Raw genomic sequence first — 23580 nt, 5'->3', positions numbered from 1 at the left:
TAAAGACAAGATGTAAAATGGCAGACACAAACAGTGCTAAAGTCAATTTGTTTTGTTCATATGTTTTATGTGTCTGTACTTCACCTATTCATGGACTTGTATATGCATTATTATTATTTTGTAGATACAAGCATTTTTCTTTTTTTGATGTGTATTTAATGTGTTTTTGATTAAAAAAATTAATGTCTGTTAACATATTTTATATGTTGTATGTTTCATTTAAAATACAATTTCAAAAACATATATATATATATATATATATACACACATACATACATACATGTATGCATATATATATATATATATATATATATATATATATATATATATATATATATATATATATATATATATATATATATATATATATGTGTGTGTGTGTGGGGGGGGGGGGGGGGGTGTATGTCCAAATTGCTCAAGCCAAGTACCAAAACACAGATACCCACATGTCTCTGCCTGAAGTCTCGGACTCAGACAAAATTGTGCAAAACGGGTAGGAATATCACAACTGATATGGGTATTTTCACATTTTTAAAGTATGCCCTAAACAATTCGACATTTCATTTACTACTAAAATTCTCATTCCTGCATGCATTTTTTATTTACATGTTTTTAATGTAGAGCAACTGCATATTTTGTGTTACCTTCTTAAAAACCGTTGTTAATTTTACACAGAATAATTAACTTTAATATTTAAGTTGATTGGCTGGCAACCAGTTCAGGGTGTACCCCGCCTACTGCCCGAAGCCAGCTGGGATAGGCTATAGCGCCCCCCGCGACCATTGTGAGGATAAGCGGTTAAGAAAATGGATGGATGGATGCATTTTTAAGTTGTTTAATTTACATAATGGTTCAAATATGTAATGTATATTTCTTTAGTCAAAGGTTTTTTACATACATTACTGTAATAGATTTGGTTTTGCATCTAAACTCATTTTGGAAAAGCGAAAGCACAGAAGTGGTGGTTGCAGTCATTCCATCTGCCAAAGAGCCCGGGTCCAGTTTCCTCATCCACCACAGCGAACTGTGTTTTTTAGCGGTCTAAAGGAGTTTTGTTCCCCGGGCTCTCCCTAGACATTGGGTGAGAAGCTCGGTTATCCGAGAGGGACTCAGAGTAGAGACACTGCTCCTCCAAATTTGCCATGTTTGCTGGATGATGCACACCTCTTATTTTTCCATTTTAGATCTCCACTTATTTTTAATAGGTTTTTTTCCAACAAAAATTAGCATTTTTGCTCAATAGCTTCCAGGTCATGTGACCTTTTGACCCCAAATCAGTGCTGCATCATAGTGGCATGTCTGCTGAATGTTGCACACCTCTCTCTTTTTTTTTTTTTTAGGTTTCCACTTATTTTTAGTGAATTTATTTCAACAGAAATTAGCATTTTTGCTCAATTGCTTCCAGGTCATGTGACCTATTGACCCCAAATTAGTGCTGCATCGTAGTGGCATGTCTGCTGGATGATGCACACTTCTTAAATTTTCATTTTAGATCCCCGCTTATTTTTTATATTTTTTTCCTGCAAATATTAGCATTTTTGCTCAATAGCTTTCAGGTCATGTGACCTATTGACCCCAAACTCATAGTGGAATGTCTGCTACATGATGCACACCTTTTTTCTCCATTTCAACCTTTCCTTTGTTTTAAATTAACTTAATACTGTACATATAAATTTATTGCTCAATACCAGGTCATGCACAAGTGCATACACAGTCAGACATGAATTGTTGCTGTGTTATTGACCATTTGCACTGACGTCACATGACCACGTGACTGCCCTATGACGGACAGCCGAAGGAAAGGATTGTTAAATGGAAGTGGACGTGACCCGGAGCGACTTAGTGACGTAGCGACTGCCATTTTACAAATTTAAAGTTATTATTGCCCATAGAGCCATGGAATCTATTACCTCAACCGAAGTTCGCCTGTCAGTTAAAGTGGCACATTTATTTGGGACTCATAGAGCACGATATTTACTTAAGTTGGAGATCGCTAGTTTGAAAACAAATTCAATGGTTAAAATACAGGCAAGTGGCTCTTTTGCCGTCCAGCGTCCCGCATGGGGCGTTCCCCATGAGGGCTGTGACGTCACGTGCAAAAGGTCAATAGTGAAACTGGTAATAGTAAAAACCTCTTTTAAATTGCTTTTCCATTCAATTTTATTTTGAAAAACGATCTTTTATTTTGAAAACCGGATGTCATAGTGTGCGCCATCGTCACTTTGCGCACACTACCCTAAATCCTAGAAAAGGGCGAACTTGAAACGAAGAGCGGCTGGCTCGACTCTTCACAAAAGTGTTTTGCTAGCATGTTCTCCACCTGACCACTACAAATAAGGACCTAGATCCTTACTCTCATATGAGGACTAAAATCCATAACATTTTGCTATAATAATAATCATTTAAAAAAAAATGATTTAAAGCAAATAAAAATTACCGCAGATGGAAGTATTTTCAATAGCAACAAAGTTACAGCAACACTAAGTTGTAGTCACAATACAGCTAATGATGTCTCCAAAGTCCAATTTAGTGGATTCATGATCAATGGCCATTTCTTCAAATTACAAAATATATATTTATTCCGATATTTTAACAATTATATTACTCCTTAGTTGTTGCTTGATGTCCCAATATATTTTTTACTTGCAAGGGCCTCCTGCAGTAGAAGGAATAGACACTTATTCCTTCCTTGCACATCACATCTGAACTTCTGTCGGCCATCTTGTTGTCTGTCTCTTTTTTTTTGCACTTGGATGGCACTGTATGTCAAGACTACACTCTCAAGAAAAAAGAAAAAAAAAAGACTACACTCGTCTCCACTGGAGTGACTAATGGCCAACTGTGGCAAAAAAGATTCATTTATAAAAGAGAAAACATTTTAATAGCTGTCCACTGTAGTAACCGGACCGTGAAAGGGTTAAATACTTATAACTCACTGAATTCTTGACGGATTTAAAAACTGATTGGTTTATTACAATCCTTATTAACGTGGCTATGATTCAGGCTGAATTTTTAAATTCAAGATGTATTTTTTATTTTCTTAAACACTGCATAGTTGTTTGTATCATCTCTTGTGTCATACCTAACAATCAAAATGAAAATCGGTTGAGAATTTGGGAGAGTTGAGCAATCTACAGCTAATCTACAGCTATCTGAAAGTCCGTACTCCATTGACTGTAATGTTATGAATGCTCGAGCAGCCCTGTCCCAAGATGGCCGCCCTGTGACAACGCTAGTTCTCATTGATAGATCACAGATATTTAAATCCTAGAGTGGTAATATACAGCAGTAGTATTACGTCCAACTAGTTTCAAGATCAACAAACCAGACGACAAGTACTTGCTATAATGATGGAGGAGTAACTACACATAACCTGCCATTCTGACCGTGTGGAATAAGTATGAACTTTAATGCGAAGGAACAAAGATTCAAAGGAAAACTGTTATATACTAAACATACATGCAATTGATGGTATTTGTTGATGTCAGAGGATCGTGAGTCAGCTCCATCTGCTGTGGCATCTTTTCAGCGTACTCAGTCGCGTTCCCATTGTGTTTACAACGAATATTATTTTGCTATTGATAAATGTTATCCCCAGCTTCCTCTAACATTACCCTTACCAAAAAGAAGTATATTTAAGTATTTCTGAAGTATACTCAAAATTAGGAAAATATACTTCTAGTTTACTTTTCTTGTACTTATTGGAAGTATACTCCACCAAGTAAATGTTAAGTATACTTTACGTATACTGAAACATATACACTCTAAAAATGTATTGGTTAAAAAAACTACCAATCTAGGTTAAGGTCATATTGGCTCGATAACCAATAGATTGGTCAGACATTGACCATTCCGGGTGGTTACGGGCATACCAGTTTTATTGGTCAGCCAAACAACAAATGAAATTGGTTAAAATAGAAAGTAAGTTGAGATTTATTGTATCAATTTATTGAATTCTAAATGTATTTATTAATTATTATAATTGATACAATATATAAATATAGTGTTTAAAAAATGGAAATCTGTGTCTAAATAAATCATTAGGCTTGACCAGCTCAGTGGCCTTGTGGTAGAGCGTCTGTTCTGAGGCTGGGAGGTTGTGGGTTAAATTCCTGGCCGGGTCATACCAAAGATTATAAAAACGTGACCCATTTGCCTCCCTGCTCAACACTCAACATTATGGGTTGGAATTGGGGGGTTTGATTACCAAATAATTCCTAAGCATGGCCCCTGCTGCTGCTCACCGCTCCCTCAGGGGTTGGGTCAAATGCGAAGAACGAATGAGGTGGGTGTGACACACAGTGGTACTTTTTTTTTCTCCGGGAATCCCGCGGGTGACAGGATTATGAAAATGTCATCCTCTAATACAGATTAACCAAAGGATCTGTCTGACACATAAGTACCAGCTAGATTGGTCAAATGTAACCATTTTTTTGGTTAATTTGACCAATCCTTTTTTAGGGTGTACTAAAAGTTTACATACTGTGGTAAATACTTAGAATGTACTTGGAAAATTAGGAGAGTATACTTCCAGGTTACTTTTCTTGTACTTATTGTAAATATACTCCACCAAGTAAATGTTAAGTGTACTTGTAAGCAGGGCTCTAAATTAACTTTTTAACTAGCCAAACACAATTTCCACCAGCAAAATTTTTCCCCCCAGTAAAAGATTTCTCAGATTTGTTTTCTTTTCAAAGCCCCTAAACATAGAGTAACAATAGTATGTCTATATGGCAGCATGTTATGTGTCGTATTAAATACACTGATTCTGAAACACATAGTTAATTTACTTACTCCCACACCCAGCGCTCATTCAGCTGAATGGAGAGCTCAGCCTCATTCATTAAACTGGCCAAGTAAACGGCTAGTACAGGGTCTGAAGCCACCAAACCCGTCAACCCAGAGGCAGATCCCCTAGGCGGGAACCGTTACGATGAGCCGGGGAAGCGACGGGCTCCGCTGCGGCTCGAGCTCTCATTCAAGTGAATGTGAACACGATCGGGCGAGCGGTGTGCACTGGTGATTTTTTTTCTTTTTTTACCACAATCATTAAAAATCCATCCACATGTACATAATAAATTGTAAATATAGTTCGGCATTGTTGTAAAACATTATTATATTTATTGTATATACTGTATTTTTATGACTTAAATTCGGCCAAGAACGGCGAGCACCACAATGCCACAATGAAACGGCATTTCGGGGGCCAACCAAACCAAACCAATACTCGGTGTGGAACCAGTCCAGTGCAAGCGGCATTGCATTACCAATCAAATTGGCTAGTAAATATTTATGACCACCCACCAAAATGAATTTTAACCGGAACTGAAACATATACTAAAAGTTTACATACCGTAGTACATACTTAGAAGGCACTCACTAACGGACCAAAATAATAGGTTACATTTGTTTGTAAAGCCCTAAGCACCATGTGTCTGGATAGCCTAGTGATTATGGTCATTACCTTTGGAAACTGAGTTTGCCTGTTCGATCCCACTTCACCAGTTTTTTTTGCTGTGGACATAAGTATACTTTGAAGTATACTTAAAGTATACTTGAAAGTATGCTTAAGTATACTTATTAATATACTTTATGATATACTTAAGGATACTTTTAGTGTACTAAAATGGGCCAATTTAGTCCCAATAGTTTACTTAAAGGGACTGCAACATGAAAAATCTACTTTTTGGAGCTTTTAGCCATGTTAAAATGTTAATTCCTCACCAAAAACATGACCAAAGTTGTGTTTTCCTTCATTCGCCCCTGTATGAGAAATTCTAGGTTATTCTGCTCTCCAAGCACCAGCCCCTCCCAACCTGAGAAAACAAGCTGTTGGCACGATTTGACGTCATTGTGTCATCCCCACCTCCCGCACTGCCTCTGTGGACTTTTGTGCGTTTCCTTCTGGAATTGAAATCCATTTTCAAAGCTATAAAATTAATCAATAAGAAAAGCAGTAAATTGTCTCTTGGATGTTTTTCTCCTATGAAGCTTCATTTGTGTTTAATATCCAAAGATTGTTGACCTGTTTTCTTGTGAAATGTCTATTTTATTATTGTTTTTTTTCTTGTATTATACCATCTTTAAAATGAAAAAAAAAATTCAGGTATTTTTGCAAGATATGTTCTAGAATGTAAAGTTGTGTTGAATTGTGTTAACAGAATTAAAAATATGTAAAAAAAATAGTAAATATAAAAAAATAATAAAAAAATGCACAAAAATCTGCCTCTGCGGACTAAACACACGCCCACTTTCGCTGAGACCTCCCTCCATTCTCGCAGCCGGCGTGATGTCACGATAACATCATCTCGCGTAGCAACGTGTCGGCCATTTTGAGAAGGGGGCACACACAGGTAAACATCATTAGACAAACGTTGCCCGAAAATCATATATTTCAGCTGTGTTTTGCATTTTTCAAAAACTCGTTCAGTATGACTTATAATTATCATGAGTCACTGCCAGACACTTTATTGCTTGTGTAAAACCACCTCAGAAGAAGGGCCTAAGGTGGTATGGTGCGACAACTGGTTTCACCTGGTGTGTTTGAAACTTAAAAGGATGCCAAAAGCAAGAAAATGGCATTGTCGAGACTGCCGTAGAAAAAGCATTTTTTTGCTTACATAGCATGTAAATATTGTTTATGGTGTTTGCACTGTTTTTTTTTTTATTTACTTGTGTTCTACCTCATCTTTGTGCAATAAAATTTATACTTACTTTATATCATGTTTTATGTTCCATTGCAAATAGGAGAAAATAAATAGCTAATAAAACAAATGAGGTACCATTTACTGTCATAAGACTTTATTCATGTAAATTAAAAACAAAAAAAACAAAAAACAAATCAGAGCACATCTGCTGCAACAATCAAGACAGATTCCAAACTATAAAAATACATTTGAATTTGAAGCGCCTTTCGAGTCCCTCAGTACATCAGTAGAAAAGAGAAGTAAAAAATCTACAGATTAAATGAGATTTTGACTAAGAAACTAATAAAAATATTAAGAAAAAATGCTGTGCGGTTGCAATGGTCAACCTGTAATGACCAAAATCAAATATGATGAATACATCACAATGATTTGTAAAATGATCTCAATTTACTGTTCATCATACACAATGCTGGGGCCCAATGTTGCTCAAAATGGCACACACTTGCACAATCTTATTGCAATTCGATAAAGTACATCCCAGCTTCATCTTTCAAACTCTGCACACATCGAATTGGCAGTGTACCTTTCAGAACACTAAATCTATTTTATATAACATGTTGGACAAACGCTGGAGTCAAAAGTTCACAGCTGCAAAGAGTAGCAAAGACCCCATGAAGGGTATAAACAGCCTTTCAGCAAGTATCTGGTCACCAGGCATGTGATACTTGGAATCAAAACCAGACTCACGAACTATCTGCACATCAGAAGCCCTCCCACCCCAACAACTAGACAAAAATGTGACATTTCCCAATGGATTTAAACAACAAATACTTTAACAGTACAATGTTTTTTTGTAGCTACTGTAGCACTGAGCTCTGACTAGCAGGTTCTTTGGCAATTCGATGAAGATCTCAAAACAGTCAACAATTGTGGTTGTCTAGGAAATTTGGCACGAAAAACAGGAGGGTTGATTTGATGAATATTTTCCCTGTCAGAAAATTGAATCATGAAACCAAGGTTTTGTTTCATTTAGAGTTGAAGACGTGCAGGCTTTGAGAGTTGTTCTTTGTCGGCACTTCAAGGGTTGACATCTGCCAAGAACTGTAATGCATTAAGAAATAAAATAAAATTACTTCAAGATCATGTAACCTGTCATGCATGATATAGTAATCATGTACCAGTTTGAGATCTCCATGATGCTCTCTCACAGCATGCCACCTTACACCCAGGACTTTATTTATTTTCTTTCTTTGGGAAGATGGAGGGTACATAATCTGGGTGGTTTACCATGTTGACTTAAGCGCCTAGAAAGAAGTGACGATTTTTTATTGGGAACCACAAGAATGACTTGCAATAATACATGGAATATGTGTTGTGTGGAAGTGAGCAAACTGGTAGTATATACAAAGTGGTTATTTTGTAACCGGCAAATTGCCTCCAAGTGTTATTTTGCCGTGAAACGCGGTAGACCAAAGTGGGGTGTTACGAGGCAGGAACCCACGCAGTACATGACTCACGTCCCAGCAAAATAACCAATTCCCGCCAGACCAGTAATATATCGCTCTGGTGGTTGACCAATCAGAGCACTTCACGGTAAAGTAACGCTAACAAGAGAGTTGCCGGTTACAGTAATAATAACCACTGCCTAGTCTATTGTATCCTAGCAGCTGAAAAATCGATTAAACTTTTACTCACCAGTAATAAAATGTTGGCTGCAAACGTGAGTGTGCCCGGATTTAGGTTCCCACAGGCGAAAATCGCCCACGGTACTGCCTGCTTTCACTGTTCCTCGATTGATTGCTTTCAGCCATTTGTGTCTCCTTTTCTTCTCCCGAGGAAAAATGATGATTGAAGAACTGCAGATGCGGCTCCGAATTCTTCCTTGTCTTACAACTCGCAACACAGCAACCTTTAGTCAAATCCGACGGACAACAGATCGCAAATAAGACCAAAGTTTGACGCGTTTGTAATCCAATGCACGACAAAGCAACTGCTTGTGTTCTGCCCCCTTTTCATTATGGCGACGGGTTACTGTGATTGGTGACGTCATAAATGCCCGGATGTCCGACTGCGAGAATGGGATAATGACGAAAGTAGCCTTTATCAATAAACATTCTGTCCAAATGAATTAAAAGCAATCAATTATTTTTCACATTTGCAATGCCAAAGTGCCAAGAAATGACAATTGGCTGTCTTAAAACCCATTGGCTGACACTGGTATAAACTACAAGTAAAACATTTGCGCGGATTAATTTAAATGAATGGATGGATGGTGTCGTGGAGGGGTCGGGTGCGCAGTGAGTTGGGTGCCAGCCAAAGGCGGAGGCCTTGGCAGTCCGACCCCCAGCTACTGAAGCTAGCTCTGGGGACATGGAATGTCACCTCTCTGGTTAGGGAAGGAGCCCGAGCTGGTGTGCGAGGCTGAGAAGTTCCGACGAGACTCTCCTCCTCACACAGCTTGGGTTCTGGTACCAATCCTCTCGAGAGGGGCTGGACTCTCTTCCACTCTGGAGTTGCCCACGGTGAGAGACGCAGAGCAGGTGTGGGCATACTCATTGCCCCCCGGCTAGGCGCCTGTACGTTGGGGTTTACTCCAGTGAACGAGAGGGTAGCCTCCCTCCGCCTTTGGGTGGGAGGACGGGTCCTGACTGTTTTTTGTGCTTATGCACCAAACAGCAGCTCAGAGTACCCACCTGGAGTCCTTGGAGGCTGTGCTGGAGAGCGCTCCCCCTGTGGACTCCCTCGTTCTGCTGGGGGACTTCAACGCTCACGTGGGTAATGACAGTGAGACCTGGAGGGGTGTGATTGGGAGGAACGCCCCCCCACCCCCTCCATTGTAACACGAGCGGTGTTTTGTTATTGGACTTCTGTGCTCACCACGGACTGACCATAACGAACACCATGTTCAAACACAAGGGTGTCCGTATGTGCACTTGGCACCAGGACACCCTAGGCCGCAGTTCGATGATCGACTTTGTAGTCGCGTCATCGAATTTGTGGCCGCATGTGTTGGACACTCGGGTTAAGAGAGGGGCGGAGCTGTCAACTGATCAGCACCTGGTGGTGTGTTGGCTCCGATGGCGGAGTAAGATGCTGGTCCGACCGGGCAGAACCAAACGTATTGTGAGGGTCTGCTGGGAACGTCTGGCAGAATCCCCTGTCAGAAAGAGTTTTAACACCCACCTCCGGCAGAACTTCTCCCTTATCCCGAGGGAGGCGGGGGACATTGAGTCAGAGTGGACCATGTTCCACGCTTCCGTTGTTGAGCTAGTATGCTAGGTTGTACAGTAAGGAGGGAGAGACTGATCTATACAGGTTGGCAAGGCAAAGAGACAGAGATGGGAAGGACGTGCAACAGTTTAGGGTAATAAAGGATAGGGATGGAAGTGTGTTGACAGATGCTAGTAGTGTGATGGGAAGATGGAAAGAGTACTTTGAAGAGTTGATGTAATGAGGAAAATGAGAGGGAACGAAGTGTAAAATAGGTGACTGTTGTGGACCAGGAAGTAGCAAAGATTAGTAAGGATGAAGTGAGAAGGGCATTGAAGAGGATACAGAGTGGAAAGGCACTCAGTCCTGATGATATACCTGTGGAGGTATGGAAGTGTCCAGGAGAGGTAGTGGTAGAATTTCTGACTGGGTTGGTCAACAGGATCTTAGATAGTGAGAAGATGCCTGAGGAATGGAGGAAAAGTGTGCTGGTTCCCATTTTTAAGAACAAGGGAGACGTGCAGAGTTGTGGCAACTACAGAGGAATAAAGCTGATGAGCCACACAATGAAGCTATGGGAAAGGGTAGTTGAAGCTAGACTGCTTGGCTAGGCAGAGGTGAACATTTGTGAGCAGCAGTACGGTTTCATGCCAAAAAAAGAGTACCACAGATGCAGTATTTGCTTTGAGGATATTGATAGAGAAGTACAGAGAAGATCAGAAGGAGCTACATTGTGTCTTTATAGATCTGGAGAAAGCTCATGACCGGGTGCCCAGAGAGGAACTGTGGTTTTGTATGAGGAAGTCTGGAGTGGCAGAGAAGTATGTTCAAGTGGTGCAGGACATGTATGAGGACTGTAAGATAATGGTGAGGTGTGCTGTGGGTCTGACGGAGGAGTTCAAAGTGGAGGTGGGACTACATCAGGGATCAGCTCTGAGCCCCTTCTTGTTTGCAATGGTAATGGACAGGATGGCAGACAAGGTTAGACAGGAATCTCCATGGACTATGATGTTTGCAGATGACATTGTGATCTGTCGTGAGAGCAGGGAACACGTGGAGGAGAAGCTAGAGGCATGGAGGTTTGCCCTGGAAAGGAGGGGAATGAAGGTTAGCCGTAGCAAGACGGAGTATCTGTGTGTGAATGGGAGAGACCCAAATGGAAGAGTGAGGTTACAGGGAGAAGAGACCAAGAAGGTGGAGGAGTTTAAGTATTTAGGGTCAACAGTCCAGAGCAATGGAGTGTGTGGAAAAGAAGTGAAGAAGCGTGTGCAGGCAGGCTGGAACGGGTGAAGAAAAGTGTCAGGTGTCATGTGTGATGGAAGAGTTTCAGCTGAAATGAAAGTTTATAAAACTGTGGTGAGACCAGCAATGTTGTTTGCTAGCAGGAGTGTTGCCGGTCACGGCAAAGACAACTACTGCCTCCATCAAATGCTAATGCTGCCTTCCATTTGCCCTCGATTGGAAAGCACTTTTTGCGTCTTTTTGTTCCAATAATATCCAATATAGATTGCAATAATATCGAAAGCTATAATATATTGAACAAATATACTCTCAACAAAAATATAAACACAACACTTTTGTTTTTGCTCCCATTTTTTATGAGATGAACTCAAAGATGAGAAACCTTTTCCACATATATCACTATTTCTCTCAAATATCCTTCATAACCAAGTTATCACATTCATTCTGGACAAAATATTCACGTTTTACTGCTGAAAATGGCTCAATGAGTCAAGTATCCCTTTAAGAGTCGGCCTAAACCAATATTGAAACCTTATAGTGACTGTTTTTTCACAGTTTTTGTTCATTGTTCACAAAATATATTTTTACAACATTATTTATACTGTATATTTGTCTCATGACAAACTCATTTCACATTAATTTAGGTCGTTTGTGTTACCAGTAATAACTATAAACTACTGAAGTCACTCAAGTCATGATAATTTTATTATTGTGAGCAAGTAAAAATTACGTATTTTTCTTACATGTCATAGTAACAAACAGGACAGTTTTCTGGACTACTTTTTTTTTTTTTTTAAGTGGAATTTTAGAGTATACCCACTTCTCCAAGGACCAATACACCATTGGCGGAAGGGTAAACAATGTTACAACTTTATGACGTCAAACACTACAAGCGCTGGGCAACGCCTCAGTTCGATGTCGATGCTACAGCAACCTATCAGATGGGTCAAATAATGTGATTTGGACACTTGCTAAATACAGTGTTGGACAGTCAGTCCTAAAAATCTAATTTGAGGAGGAATCCGACTGGAATCAGATATGCCTGAAGTCTGAATGCAGACCAAGTTGTATTTTCCATTACTTTTAAAATCTGTATTAGGCCTCTCAAACATTTATTTGGAAACCCTTGAGAATGGAAGGACTTTAAAGTACAGGGGGAAGCAAAGTTTTTTAAACATACCTGGCATTGGCTGGGGTATTTGGGTTGAAGAACTGATAAGACACTTGTGTTGCGTACCAGGAAACAGAAACCAATGTACATAGACCTGTGAGAAAAGAAAGGATTAAGCAAGATTCACCCCATCACCATTTCAACAGGCCTGTGAAAGTTCATAATACATTCATACAATACAAAATCTGTTCTATTGGATGTCCCAGGACACGCTGGAGTGACCATGTCTCTCGGTGAGTAAAGAGAATTTTGCTTTTTATGCAAATTGACGTTCGTGGCAATCGCTGTGATTGGCTGTTAAACAGTAAATGCAAATCAGTTATTACTTTTGTTTCCCCCTCCAGTAACCTGCTTGAGTAAAAAAAAAATTCATTACAAAATATCACAACACAAATCAAAGTTCAGTTAATTGTCATTATCTTTACTACATAGAGACAGAGGTTCCAAGTGAAATCAACGAACAAATTGAACTAATAAACGAGCACATCACTCTTATTTAATGGGTTGTAATGCAGTTTGTCCGATTGGAGTTGCCGTAGCGTGACCTCATCGGCCAGCAGAGATCTTTGCCCAGAGGAGGAATGATTTGAATATGTGAGCAAACAGCCAATTAGTCATCTCCATTTTACCCACTACAATTGATGGCACATCAATTGAAACTATGTCTACAAAGCACAATGACTAACTTCTTCACAATTATAAAACCTGCATTTTACTTAGTTATGTTCTTGTTTGTATTTTTTATATGTTTGGAATTTTATTTCATGAAACCATGACCTTAATTGGTCTCACAAACAATGACTTTGGAAGCATGTTATGGAGTGTGCTATTTCTACAACTAGGTGTCTGTAATGACTTGTGCATGGTATTCCCCTACCAGCCTAAGGTTAGGTTTGAAAACAAGTGGGCATTCCGTCAATATTGACGGAAGGTCCGTCAGTCTGTCAACTAGGGATGGCAGAAATTGAACCTTGAAACGATCAAATCATTTGTAACAGTTGATTCACAAAAATAACCGATCTTTTGGAATGTTCTAAACATCTCGCCACAGCGACATCTGGTGGCCAAGTGTAAAATATTACAATCAAACAGTAGATCAGTGTTGGCTGTGTAAGTCATCACCCATTTCACACCACTGGCAATGGGTCTATAATTGTAATGGATGCCATAAGAGAGAGAAATAATATTATGGGAAAGAAAAACTGAATAACCCCACCCCATCTAAAATAAATATAGAAGTACAAATGATACTTGGTTTGTTTTTAATTTTGCCTTTCAACATGACTTAAATGCTTTGATGAAACCCCCAGTGTTATCACATTTAATCAAAAACTACATTTCAAAGGCTTTTTTTGCGACAGGGTATCAAGTTTTGACAGAAAATATTAGAGAGGAAAAAGAATGACCTGCGTAGCGGGAATTTAACCTGGGATACCTGGATAACGGACCTTTTTCTCAGCCCATTGTGCGGGTGCATTACCAGTAAATCAACCACCGCATTCAAAGCGTTCAAGAGGATGATGACATTTTATCATCTAGGGCGATGAATCAACAGGGCAATTTTACATAAGAAGTATACTTATGTTGGATTTATTTCAGATTTAAGACATTTTAATATATTGTAATGGTCGGATTTTATTTAATTTTAGAAAAGGCACTTGCTGAAACAATGTGACATTTGGAGGTGTAATGGAACGCGAAAGGCAACTGTCACGTGACATCCTGACTCTGAGACAGATTTAGAAACGCGATTCGAACCACAAGTTCCGCCTGGGTTCCAGTATGTACCAAAACACAGTTTCGATTATGCCATCACTACTACTACAACGATGGATTTCATGGTGGATGTTAATCTTCAAAGTATTAGCCTATTCTAAAACTGAGTCTATTTGGTCTCACTCTAAATAGTCAAATTTACTCTATAGAATTTACTGCGTAGATGTTTGAGATGTCACAAAAGCAAAACATTCAAAGTACTGCTTCAACTGCATCTTTAGGCAAAAAGCAATTTTTTTTCTGTTTTCTAGTCAGAAACAGCAAAAATGGTGACACTTAGTTGTGTTTGACTGTTGTTTAGAGTTTTTTTCAACTGTTTACCCACAATTTTGAAAACAGGGCTCCTTTTTTTTTTATGTTGCCACAATTATCCAAACACCACACTAAATTTGTATAACTCCGACACTGTTTGCAAAATGACACAATTCAGTCACAACATACACACTTATATTAAAAACATACACATTTTTACAAAAAAGTTAGTTTGTTGTCATCTCACGAACACAGTCTGAAATGATCAGACACTATTGCAGTCAGTTACACACGGCTGTGACCAATACAAAGCATATTTGTAAAAAATAAAAATAAAAAATTTAGAGAATAGCATTTGCTAGACTTTTCTTACCGGTATTTTTATGTAAGGGGCAATTTAGATCACAAAATATATTGACAAACCCACAAACGTTTTTTTTTCCTTCAGAATTTTTTGTTAGTTTTTCTTGTAAGGTTAAAAAAAAAAAGACTTGTCACAGTAACTTTTTTTTATCCATCTTAGATTATGGAGACTTGTTTTATATGAATACTTCATCTCAATGTCTGACAAAGATTGATTTGGTGTTCCATGATTCTGAGGATTATTACAGTTGTTTTTTTTAACTGTCATTTACACTCAAATTTAAATTTTCGGCCCTATCGCGAGATGCTGTGACTATCGCGAGACCTACAGCGAGACCGGGAATACCCAACATGGCAGCGCCCTGCTGCTAAAATAGAACTAGCTCTATTTTGCTAAAACAAATCCGAATTTAACTACCATATAACTTCGCTCTTCTCTCTTTCATATGGCAGATTTGGAATACCACCCAGCGTGGAGGACCTCTAACGTTTCCTCGACAGATACTTTTACAGCTGCGCGACGGAGGATCCTTCCTACGAGAAACCTTCCAAGAAGAGAAAAAATGACTCAGCGACGGACACGGATGATCTAGCTACTACGGACGTTTCGGTCAGTATGCTGGACTCCATAAACAAAAAACTAGATGTCGTCTGCCTCATCCGCGAGGACGTCAAGGAATTAAAGGTGATTTTAGAATTCGTCGGCCAACAGGTAAGTGACCTCCAAAGAGATAATGCCGAGTTACCGGTGGGTAATGTCTGGTCGATGCTGGATTTAACTTTTTTTGTATTTTTTATTTTTTATCCTTCCTCAGGTCTTCTGACAAATTCACGACTCGAGCTGTATTCTGAAGTATTCGGTTTAGGTGAACGGTATGGGATTTTAAATAGGTTTTAGGGGAATTAATGAGCACACAGTCACACGTACGCACATATGCACACACACACCCGCACATGCACATACTCACGCACATACAAAAAAAGAAAAAGAGAAAAAAGAGAGAGAGAGCAATGATGATGACATTTCGAATCGGTAAGATTACAGAATGAACAATACTGAGCTCTCTCAGAAATAAATAAATAAAATAAAATTTTCACACAGTTGCTGATGTTTACACGCAAAGAGCAAAACACTTGTCCAAAGTTGCACAACAATAGGCACAGACCCAGTTGCACACTTTTTGCAAAACATTACACACAGTGATGTGCACACATCTACACACATTTCATACCTCAGACACAGATAAGGATTGTGAGGTTAGTTCCTGGTCATTACAAAGCACTGGCTTGTCAATGACTACGCCAATAAACACATTGGATAATCACATCCACCAAGTGTGGAAGCACGCATGTTCTTACAGTTTTTTTCCCAAATGCTAAAACACTAAAATGGCTTGCATAGCACAATTATTTAAACTGACATAGAGCAAAACCTCTTCTCAAGTCTCCATAACTCCAGACACATTTTTTGCTTTACACACATTTTGCAATTCAAAATGGAACTTTTTAAATGCACTGAACACGGTTTTCTGCATAAAACACAGCAATCTGACATAAGGTCACACGTTTGCCATTTCAAAACACTGCCATTCAAAATGACAACATATTAGCTAATTGGCCAATATGTGTGCCACTTGGCCAAACACCTTAATGGTTAATTGTTACCACCTCAATCAGAAAGTAAGCACTATAAAAAGACAAACTTTTGTTTGTTTACAACAATGGAAGACGTGGCAGAGAGGAAGAGAGAGTGAGAATGAGCTCTACCGTAGAGCTGGTAGAGGAGTTCATGGCCAAAGAAGGCTTTCAAATTAAATCAAATATATTAATATATTAATTCTAATAAATATATATTATTTGATAATGTCATCAACTATGCATTGATGCTGAGGGAGGCCTGCCAACAAGACCATGGGTAAAACAAATAATAATAAAAAAAATAATCCAACAAGGATATTGCCTAAGATGTTGATAAGTTGCTGGTCAGATCTAACTGGGCAAGGGGTAGGCAACCCTGGTCCTAGAGAGCCGCAGTCTTGTCTGTTTTAGCTGTCACAGGTGATTCAAATGATCAACTCATCAGCAAGCTCTCGGGAAGTCTGATCATCTTCACCATGTTGGAGGAGGGAGACATCTAAAACACATAGGATTGCGGCTCTCTGTGACCAGGGTTGCCTACCCTTAAACTCAGCGATTTATTTAAGTTATTTTTTATTTTTTATTTTTTTTTACAGTAAATTTAACCTGTACTGGTAGTACAGTATTTTTCTTTGTCTATGATCTGGGCTTACAGTGTTGGGACACATTTTGTTGTGATTGTCTATCTTGACTGATTTCGGTTATATGAAGACAAAGGAATTCTATTTTCAATTGTGTGTAGCATTGATCTTGTGTTTGACTAATTTACCATATTGTGTATTTGTACTTTCTTTGTGTACTTCGCTTACAGTAACTGCTAAAAGTTTATTACTGTTTTTGCCCACTGCTCGAACACGATAGACACATGCTTAAACCAAAGTAACATAACTTGAAGTTGTTGTCACAATACCTTAAACAAAGTGTGACCATACCTTAAACAAAAGTGCTGCTTTACACTTTAGTTGCAATTCTATAACACACTTGCTCCTTTTTGTAATATACTTGCTCTTGTATACTACACAATATTTCATACATAAAACGCATTCAAAAATGAAATCTCAGAGCACCATTGGGAAAACACATCTATTCAAAATATAACACACATTGTTTATTTGAAGATACTTAGACACGCATCTGAAAACACTTACTTACAAAACTAAACACCAATCAGCCGGCTACAAGATGGACTCAGTTAAGCCATTTTGAGAACTATGCAAGCATGGACCACATAAATACATTCAGAAAACTGTAGCGGTTCTCTATATGTTGTTGTGTGTATTGAGTAAAGCCATCTACAATATGCATTTTTGTTACAGAGAATCTTGGACATGGATGGAGCTCTCAGCCGCATGAATGCATTACATTGACGAGGCTGGATTCAACCCCAGCAAAAACAGACGACAGGGACGAAATATAATTGGCCAATTGGCAGCGTGGGGGAAATATCACATTGTGTACCGCCATAAGTCTTCAAGGGCTACATCATGCCAAGCTGGGTCCCTTCAATGTACAACACATAATCACATTTCTAGATGCACTGCATGATGCAGTGGTACAGGACAGACCAGAGCAGCCCAGGGTTGTTGTTGTCTGGGATAATGTTAGTTTCCATCGGGCTGCTCTGGTCCAAAAATGGTTCACCAACCATGATCAATATGGGGTTGTGTACTTGCCCTCTTATTCACCATTTCTAAATCTTATAGAATATATTTTTTTCTGCTTGGAGATGGCATGTATATGACCACATGCCCGTCCGTATGCCTCTTTTGCAGGCAATGGAATAGGCCTGTGGAGACATTGAGGTAAAGTCAATCCAGGGATGATTTCAGCACACAAGTGCATATTTCCCTCGATTTAGCTAGAGAAGACATTGTTTGTGATGTTGATGAGGTCCTGTGGCCAGACCCCAAAAGAAGGCAGGATCCATAAGCCCACTTGCACACAGTTGTGTTTTCCTGTGTTTACAGTAGTGCAGTTTGTTTCAATTTTGCAATGTTTGAATTTTTTTACTGAATTGACTGCAAAAGACACTACTGTAAAGTAATGATTTTGTATTGAGTATTTCAGCTTTTGGTTGTTGTGAAAAAGGGCCTTCTATGGAAGTGAATTTAAATAAAATTGAAAACAAAAGACTGCTGTGTTTTATATAAAGTAGACTAGTGTGGTGGTGCGGATCTGAGAGTGTATTCATATGACGCAAGTGGGTATTGTTTTGTCATCAGAATGACATTTTGACAAAGGATTGTTAGGTTTTAATAGCAGAGTTTCAATTTGACATAAATGTGAATGCTTTATTTTCCTTTATTGTGTCTTGTTTGCTTGTGTGTAGAGTTTAGACACTGTGAGCCAAATTTAGCAAAACGTGTTCAAGCAATGGGCAAACACTGTAAATTGAACATTGCAGTTTGTGAACTGGTTCAACCATAGTTAAACCGTATGACGTGTGTGTGTGTCATATGGTAACATAAGATGGTTTATATTGTTAGATTATTAACATTGTTTTTCTGTTTCAATTTATATTTTTTAAATTGTTTTTGATATTAGTTAAAGATGTGTATTGAGGAGACCAACAGTTCATTCACATGGGAGTTAATCTATAGTCTTTGTTCTTTTCCCTCAATTGAAGTAAGGTAAAATGAGAGGTGTCTGACCAAAAGGCCGTCTGCCGTGAATCCCTGGTGCCAGGAGGCGCCGGGGCCAATTGTTTACTCACATCTATTGTGGGCTAAAGGAAGATAACCTAATTGTATTTCACTCTGCTGACAGGATGAATGGGGGGTGTCTAGACTCGAAGACTCTTGTCATTGCAGGAAGAGAGGGGGAGGGAACTGTTTTTGTATAAATGTGTGAGTGTACTTTGAGAAGAACACACTTTTGGACCAGAGCTGTTTGAGCCAGGTTCTAAGATGTCTTTCAGACTCTGAAATAAAGCTGGCAAACTTCTCCACGAGACTTCAACTTTGAGTTTTATTTGAACACGCAGAAATCAAAGAAATGATTTCCAACAATATACATGTGTGTAGATTTTTGACAAGAGTAATTCATTTTGCACAGGATGTCAGATGTTCTGCATCTCGTGTGCATGGTTGAGCTAATTGTGTGTAAAAAATTTAAAATCTGAGCCCTGTTTTCTATTCCGTGCTTAAGCAATCGTAAAAAACTGTAAAAGCATACATATATTTACAAAAATGCTGTTTTGGTGTCATCTCACGAACACAGTCTGAAATAATGAGACACTATTGCAGTGTGACCAATATAAAACACATTTGTAAAAAAAAACAACACTATTTTAGGGACTAGCACGTGCTAGAATTTTTTGACAGGTATTTTTATGTAAGGGGTAGTTTAGATGAAAATTATTTCAGAAATAAATTGTGTCTTTCTTGTAAGGTTAAAAAATGACTTGTCACAGCAACTTTATATATCTTAGATTATGGAGACTTGTTTTATATGAATACTTCAGCTCAATGTCTGACAAAGATTGATTTGGTGTTCCATGCTTCTGAGGTTTATTAGTAAATGTAGGGCCTTGACCCATCATTATGAACTGTTCTCTTGAGTGGCATGGCCTTGATTGGCTACCAGGAGTTTGGCTCACTGGTACATCTTTATCCACAAGGCCTTTATTGGACTACAGTACTGCCCTTTTACATTTGCAGCTTCATCACACAAAGAAGTGTTACTTCTTACAGTTTGCCTTCAAATAACATTTTGTTACTAACCATTCCATTTGCCTGCACTGAGTTTGGAAAAAAAGCTTTTATATTCTCTGACCCTTCTACAAGGATCCTGCTGCAAAAGGACTCTGAATTACACAAATTGCTGGCTGAAAGGATGTATTTCTTACCATTCTCCACTTCAGTAACATAACACTCAACAATAAAAAAAATCAGAACAAAATTGTAATTTTTCTTACTACCGTTAGACAAAGATTTATAGACATATAAAAAGGACTGAATCAAGTATTTTCAATTAAGCACATGCGTGCTTCCACACTTGGTGGATGTGATTATCTAATGTGTTTATTGGTGTGGTCATTGACAAGCCAGTGCTTTGTAATGACCAGGAAGTAACCTCACAATCCTTATCTGTGTCTAAGGTATGAAAATGTGTGTAGATGTGTGCAAATCACTGTGTGTAATGTTTTGCGAAATGTGTGAAGCTGAGTCTGTGCCTATTGTTGTGCAACTCTGGTTTTGCTCCTTGTGTGTAAACATAGGCAATGTGTGAACATTTTCATTTTAGTGTGTAAACTGTAAAAAAAACTAATGAGTGTTTTAGTCTAGTCAAGACTAGTTTTTGTCAGATGAAAAGTGTGTGTTGACGAAATTAGTTTTCGTTGACAAAATTAACAGTTCCATTTTTACATAGCTGTAGAACACAACTCAAAAGAGGTGTTAAAATCCTCTAAAACGTCTGGCAAGGAGAAGTTGACTCATCGGAAATTGGGTGCAGTGAATTAGTTAATTCATATTCCACAAACACAATATTAATGAGAATGCCATGTTTAGACTAATGAAGGCACACAGAAAATATTACTGTAAAGAATTTTGACTTCCCCTTTAATTTGCCCGGTCACATTGTATGAGTGCTTTTTGCAGTGTACCCATTCCACATGCGCTTGTTTAATACAGGGAAAAACAACAACAACATGCTCATTGTAATGCAAGGACAAAATACATTTTCATTTACATCTACCCTGCCAACTACATTTACATCTACATTTAACATTATTTGATGGGAAAAACAAACAATAAAACATTACAAAAGAGAATTAGTACTGGGCCCATTTTTTATATATTTTACAATTGTTTATAACTAAATTAGTACTTTTGCATTTGCCATAGACTTCTGATGCCATAAAACAGGGGTATCAAACTCATATTAGCTCAGGGGCCGAATCGGTAAAATAATGGTATATAACTTAAAAACAATTGCCATCAATTATACGCAGATTTTCGCTATTTGTGGGTAAGCCCTAAATTACGGAGCTCAACTGTAATCGTATTGTTATAAAACACACACAAAAAAACACAAATGCAAATGGAACGCGGCAACACTTCGCCTGTATGGGTTCCGGACGTATTAAATCTACCTGTTTTGCATATAGTATATTGTTCCCAGAATGCATTGTGTGGCGCAGTTAATTAAGTTATAAGGACGTTAATCCTTGTCATATGTATTTGTGCTACCAGTAATTGAATTTGTGTCGTATTTAACACGTTTATGTTGGTCTATGATTTAAAAATAAATAAATAAACAAACCGTAACTTTAGTTTGTGTTTAAAATAATGACATTCATGATGATTCCGTGTACAAATTGCATTGCTCAGCTGAGGACTGCTTGTGAAATTACGAATTTATGTTTTGATTGTGGCCGGCTGATTAATTGGTCCGACATTACAATTTTTTTTTACTTTACTTTACAAAATCGTCTCGCGGGACGGATTAAACCCCTTTGTGGGCAGTATGTTTGACACCTCTTCCATAAAGTTATGTATTTGTGTGAAAGTTATGAAAATGTCCTCATTTCAAAAATGACAAATCATACCTGCTAGAAGGAAGAGAGCTCCTCCACTCACTGCAATGCGCGTCTTGACGGCTGGGTTATTATCTCCCACTTTTGTGCACTTCATGCCAACCACACTGATGATGATGCCGATTAGGCCAAGCAATACTGACAGCACCATTAGAGCACGACATGTCTGGATGTGAACTAAAGAGAGGGTGCAGAAGAATGTAAAATATATATTTTTTAACATCACAGCAAATTATAAACATGTTACTTTTATTCCACCGAAGTGATGTAAATGTAAAACAGACCACAACAAGTACAGTAAACCACTGTCCGAAAGCCAATGCATTGCAAATACTGGTGCTTTTGCGTTGTCAAAAAAGAAGAAGAAGAATGTCGTTCACACAAATTCCTACACACATAACTCAGTGGGGGGAACATAATTCCACATAATTTACAGACCCACAAACATACATCCACGCATGCGCTCATGAATTAAGTATTATAAGTGAATTTACTAATGCATGTGGGTGGTGTAGCACAGTCTGCTCAACATTAGTAACAAACGGTATATTCACTGTTATGTATATTCACTGTTCATAATATGCTCCATTCACAACAGTGCATTTTCAGCTCAAAAGTTTTTTACTAGTTTAAAGTGCGTGCGTGCGTGTGTGTGCCTAAGCTTGAGTGAGTGAATCATCACTGGTGTTTTCCTGAACACAGCCCATATTCATTCACAAAGATGTGATATGTGAATAAAACATTATTCTGAGACTGGCGAGTTATTATTATTTTTATGATTATTATCTTCTGTTATAATTTTTCTACGACGGCGTATTAGGGCTAAGTCTAAATATATATTTTTTAGAGAGAGCAAATTTGTGACTTTATAAAGTGACAAATTGGCGAGAAAGAACTTGTAAATTTGCGACTTTATTAAGTGGCAAACTTGCGAGTTTATAAAGTGGCAAATTTGTGAGAAAAAAACTCGTAAATTTGCGAGTTTATTAAGTGGCAAATTTGCGGGTTTATAAAGTGGCATATTTGAGAGAGAAAAAATCAGAAATGTACGAGAAATACACATAGCGTACTACTCGGATGTTTGTGCCAATACTTTTTGGTCGGGTTTTCAAATAAGGAGATAGTAATGGCTTTAACCATATCATGTTAAGCATTCGTTCTTTGAAGTGTTGGGTACTGCCAGCGGCAAAGATGCCTCACTTTGCGAAGGTCCTCACCCTGAGGATCAAGCATTTAAGTTAATTTGTTAAAATAAATATTTACTTGTACATTTATTTTTACAGAATTATTATTTACACATTCATACATGTTGGTATTTCTTTGGTGCAAGTAGCTAAATTGATGTGTCGAATCTGTTGCTCTCCGTCATTCACTTGCATTTGCCTAAAGTATGCTAGCTTCTGATTGGTTAGTGTTTAGTCAGCTGATAGGGGATCAGGAAGTGTTGTTGCTTAAGCTGCCGTTTATGATGAGTAAAATTTTAATTAAGAATGATTCTGTCTCCATCCTGCCTTTTTATTTTATAAGCCCCATTGTGTCCCAACAAAAATAAATCTTCACATTAGACTATAGCTACGTTACGTGTATTTCTCGTAAGTTTCTGACTTTTTTCTCTCGCAAATCTGCCACTTTATAAAGTCCCAAATTTGTCTCTTTATAATAGGGGTGTGAATTGCCTAGTACCTTGTGATTCGATCCGTATCCCGATTCATAGGTCACGATTCGATTCGATACTGATTATT

General features: G+C 38.3%; 1 protein-coding gene and 1 long non-coding RNA gene across 5 annotated transcripts in view; one reads left to right on the top strand and one right to left on the bottom strand.

Annotated features, from left to right (window-relative positions):
- cldn19 (claudin 19) overlaps positions 1-23580 on the bottom strand; it is a 61475-nt gene that overhangs the window by 19430 nt on the left and 18465 nt on the right. Inside the window, exons 2-3 of the mRNA XM_086087358.1 lie at positions 21851-22015; positions 12280-12364 (exon numbers count right to left, since the gene is read on the bottom strand). Coding sequence (XP_085943484.1) covers positions 12280-12364; positions 21851-22015 — 250 coding nt within the window. The remainder of the gene's footprint in view (positions 1-12279; positions 12365-21850; positions 22016-23580) is intronic.
- Positions 14986-23580, top strand: part of LOC147166714 (uncharacterized) — a 30164-nt gene continuing 21569 nt past the window's right edge. Inside the window, exons 1-3 of one of the 4 annotated variants that reach the window (XR_015096311.1) lie at positions 14986-15373; positions 15477-15534; positions 17616-20280. This is a non-coding gene — a long non-coding RNA (uncharacterized LOC147166714). Of the gene's footprint in view, positions 15374-15476; positions 20296-23580 lie in introns of those variants that run through there. The other 3 variants (XR_015096312.1, XR_015096310.1, XR_015096308.1) reach the window with 3 other exon arrangements.

The sequence above is a fragment of the Leptonotus elevatus genome, chromosome 10 (assembly GCF_054856555.1).
Source record: "Leptonotus elevatus isolate MCC_2025b chromosome 10, RoL_Lele_1.0, whole genome shotgun sequence".
NCBI lineage: Eukaryota > Metazoa > Chordata > Actinopteri > Syngnathiformes > Syngnathidae > Leptonotus > Leptonotus elevatus.
This window is presented reverse-complemented; position numbering and strand designations above follow the sequence as displayed.